A 4,223-nucleotide genomic window follows, 5' to 3' on the forward strand; every position below is an offset into this window, starting at 1 on the left:
AAAAGTCAGGAGGTTGGAGCAACCAGAGAAATTTCAATAACAACTATGCAAGTCAAAATCGCAATGACCAAGGGAAAGGAGGTGACCAGAGCAATGGTGGGAAGTCCGTAGCTACTACAGTGCAAGGAAATGAAGGAAATAATACCTAGTTATTAGGTGGTTTAGGAAGTTTTATTATTATCTCGGCATTTTGATACTCATAGCACTTTAATAAGTATCTATAAGAAAACTTCGGGATGAAGTTATTTTTAGGAGGGTAGAATGTGATACTCGTAAGTTTCATATTTGTGAATAATACGTTTGGTTATCTTCAATTAACAATGTTAGTATTCTTTTGACCTGATTGGTGTCTTTTGGGTAGTTTGGGTGAAATTCGGAGACGAAGTTCTTTATAAGGAGGGAAGACTGTAATACCCCGTAATTTCATGAAATTTATATTTACAATTGAGCGTTCTTAATAATTAATTATGACATTTATAATTAATATTTACGATTTTTAATTAATAATCGTGAATAAAACGGGAATAAATAATAAAATAATGGATGAGTCGGAAAGCATCGGGCCGTGTGCTACCCATGTAACACGGGTAGTACTAATAATAATCGTATTTGTATAATAATAATAATAATAATAATAATAATAACAATAATAATAATAACAACAATAATAATAACAATAATAATAACAATAATAATAATAATAACAATAACAACAATAATAATAATAATAATAATAATAATAATAATAATAATAATAATAATAATAATAATAATAATAATAATAATAACAATAATAATAACAATAATAATAAAAATAATAATAATAATAATAATAATAATAATAATAATAATAATAATATTAATTAACGACAATAATAATAATAATAATAATAATAATAATAATAATAGAAAATAATAATATAAAATAATAATAGTCAAAATAATAGAAAATAATACTACTACTACTAATAATAATAATCATAATAATAATTATAATGATTATAATAATAATAATAATGACGATAATAATGATGATAATAATAATAATAATAATAATAATAATAATAATAATAATAAAAATAATAGAAAATAATAATAATAATAAAGAAAATAATAATAATAATAATAATATTAATAATAATAATAATAATAATAATAATAATAATAATAATAATAATAATAATAATAATAATAATAAGGCTCTTTCTTCTTTCTCTCTCTACGAAATCCTCTCTAATCGCGATTTGTCTTCTTTTCTCGATCTGACGAGGGTAGCGAACCATGGCCAGAGGTCGGCCGCCCAAATCCTCCGGGCCTCCAAAATCTGCTGCTGTGGAATCAACTGTTGTGGTAGAAGCGGGGAAGGAGGCGCTTCCTGTTTCAACTGCTGACCCATTACCGAATATTGTTCTGGCTACTGCTCCGGCTACTGCCGTCCATGAGAATCCTGATAGCAGCTCTACTACTGATAACCGTCCTCCGCCGATAAGAAATTCTACTATTGGGGTAAAAACCACATCTGAGGTAAGCCCTAAAAAGACCTACTCTAATGTTTTGAAAACTAGTTCGAAGGGAATAAATCTTTCTTATGTGAAATCTCCAGAAAATTATGTGGTTGTGATAGAACAAGACGATATTATTGATGAATTGGAATACTGGAAAATGACTCTTGTAGGTACTGTTCTGGGTAGGCCCTCTACTCCGGCCCAGACACAAAGTCTTGTCACTAAATCTTGGTCTCATATAACTACACCAGAAATCCTTTATTTTGCTAAAGGTTGGTACTACTTTCGATTTGCAAGTACTGAAGATATGGAGAAGGTACGGTCTAATGTCTGGAATCTCAATGGATACCCCATGGTTTTAAAAACTTGGTCTCCTACAGTTGTGGAGGATCTGAATGTGACTCATGTACCTGTCTGGGTCTTGCTCCCCGGGTTAGATCCTTGTTTCTGGTCACAAACTGCACTTAGTAAGGTGGCTAGTGTTGTAGGTAATCCTATTTGTGCTGATGAGCATACAACAAATAAAAGCAAACTTGCTTTTGCACGAATCCTTGTTGATGTTGACCTATCTAAAGAGCTACCTAAGGCTGTTCAACTAAGTACACCTTTCAGGGGGGATGTCCTTCAAAAGATAGTCTATGAGTGGTTGCCTTATTTTTGTACCAAATGTAAGAAGATAGGGCATACCAATGATAGATGTGGAATTGGTAAACCCAGAATGGAGTATAGGAAAAAACAACCTACTGCAGAACCTCCTAAGACTGTCATTGCAGTGGATAAACCTGTGCACACACCTCCTACTCAACATTTAGATGCGGAAGGGTTTAAACCTAACCATTCCAAAACAAGGGTAATCCAAAGAAAGGAAGTCATTGCCACTAATCTGGATAATAGGTTTCAGGTACTTCAAGAGGAACCTGTTGGGCCTTCTCAAGAACAGCCTCCTGCAGTGGTGACTGAAACAGATTAGGGGTTAAGTGTGGATCCTGGGTGAGTACATGTTTCCCATGATAATCTCAGCTTGGAATGTTAGAGGTCTAAATGGCCCAATAAAACAGCAAGAAGTGTTAGATTATTCTTGGCTAATAAAGTGGATTGTGGAGCTCTCCTTGAAACTCATGTTAAAGCTCCTGTTAGTAATCTAGTTTGGAATAATAAGTTGTCTAGGTTCTCTATGGTCAATAATAATGCTTCTCATTATAATGGGCGCATTTCGATTCTTTGGCATCCTTCTGTCATTACTTTGACAGTCTTAGAACAATCAGCTCAACATATGCATTGCTCTATTCTTTACCATGCTACCCAACAACATGTTCAAGTCACCTTTGTCTATGCTTATAATAAGGGATCTTATAGAATTGCTCTATGGAATAGTTTAAGAGCTATTTCTGCTTCTATTACTCTTCCTTGGGCTTGTTTAGGAGATTTTAACACTACTTTAAATTTTGAGGAAAGACTAGGTAGTGAGCATATTAACTACAGAGACATGGATGATCTCAAGGATTATTTGGATGATTGTGGGCTGGTGGATCCTGCTACAGGATGTACTTATACCTGGCATAACAAGCAAGGAGATCATGGAAGATGGGCAAAGCTAGATAGGGTTTTGGTTGCAGGCTCTTGGTTTGGCTTAATCCCATCTACTGTCACTTTCCTTACTGCTGGGGTGTCTGACCATTCCCCTTGCCTCCTCACCATTGACTCAGGGTTATTCCAAAGAAAAAGAAGCTTTAAATACCTCAATTGTTGGGCTTCTGACCCGAATTACATAAGTTGTGTCTATAAATTCTGGAAAGCTGACTATTATGGCAACAAGATTGGATTATTATTCAAAAAATTGAAGGCACTTAGACCTGGATTAAGGGCTCTACATACCTCTACTTTCTGTCACCTCACTGAGAGAGTTACTAAAGCTAAGAAGGATCTGCAGGATTGCCAGCTGCAATTGCAACAGTCTCCTCTGGATACTACACTCTCGAGTCAGGAAAAATCACTATCTTCTTATTATAAGTGGCTGAAGGTTGATGAGCAGGACTACTTAAGGCAAAGCGCAAAAGTACATGATCTGATGCTTCATGATTCTAACACTCGATTTTTCTATGCCAAAATTGCTAATAGGCAGGCCAAAAAGATTATAAGTAGCATTACTGATGGAAATGGTACCCTTTGCTCTGGAGTAAAAGATGTAGCTCAGGGGTTCCTCTCTTATTACCACGGATTTTTAGGGATTAATTCTGCTGTGAAGGCTCTCCCCAATGATTTATTCCAAACCCAAACTGTTCCCCCTGCTGCTTATCCCAAACTCCAGGGCCCTGTTACTGACCTAGAAATTATTAATGCTCTGAAGTCTATAGACAGAAATAAGAGTCCTGGAGTTGATGGCTATACTTATGGATTTTTCCTTGATGCCTGGAGTGTTGTTGGTAAGGACTTGTCTGCTGCAGTTAGGAAATTTTTCATCAAAGGTACTATGCCAAAGGCTGCTAATTCCACACTGTTGGTCATAATACCAAAGAAACCTATCCCAGCTTCTGTGACTGATTTACGTCCTATAGCTTGCTGCACTGCTTTTTACTCCCTTCATACCACACCAATGGTAACATTGACTTTTTCACACTTGTCGAGACACGTTTTGTAACGTGAATATCTTTAGTTAAACATTATTAAAAATTATAAAAATTTGATATTCTTATATAATTCATGACGATAAATCAAACA

The 4,223-nt window shown here is 34.8% G+C and overlaps 1 protein-coding gene across 1 annotated transcript; it reads left to right on the plus strand.

Annotated features, from left to right (window-relative positions):
- Window positions 1-1,219: 1,219 nt before the first annotated feature.
- On the plus strand, window positions 1,220-2,730 carry LOC141621456 (uncharacterized). Its single transcript, XM_074437963.1, has 2 exons — window positions 1,220-1,524; window positions 1,676-2,730. The coding sequence occupies exon 2, from the start codon at window positions 1,813-1,815 to the stop codon at window positions 2,473-2,475; it is 663 nt and encodes a 220-aa protein (XP_074294064.1). The 5' UTR covers window positions 1,220-1,524; window positions 1,676-1,812; the 3' UTR covers window positions 2,476-2,730.
- Window positions 2,731-4,223: the final 1,493 nt, after the last annotated feature.

The sequence above is a fragment of the Silene latifolia genome, chromosome X (genome assembly GCF_048544455.1).
Source record: "Silene latifolia isolate original U9 population chromosome X, ASM4854445v1, whole genome shotgun sequence".
In the NCBI taxonomy this organism is placed as follows: Eukaryota; Viridiplantae; Streptophyta; class Magnoliopsida; order Caryophyllales; family Caryophyllaceae; genus Silene; species Silene latifolia.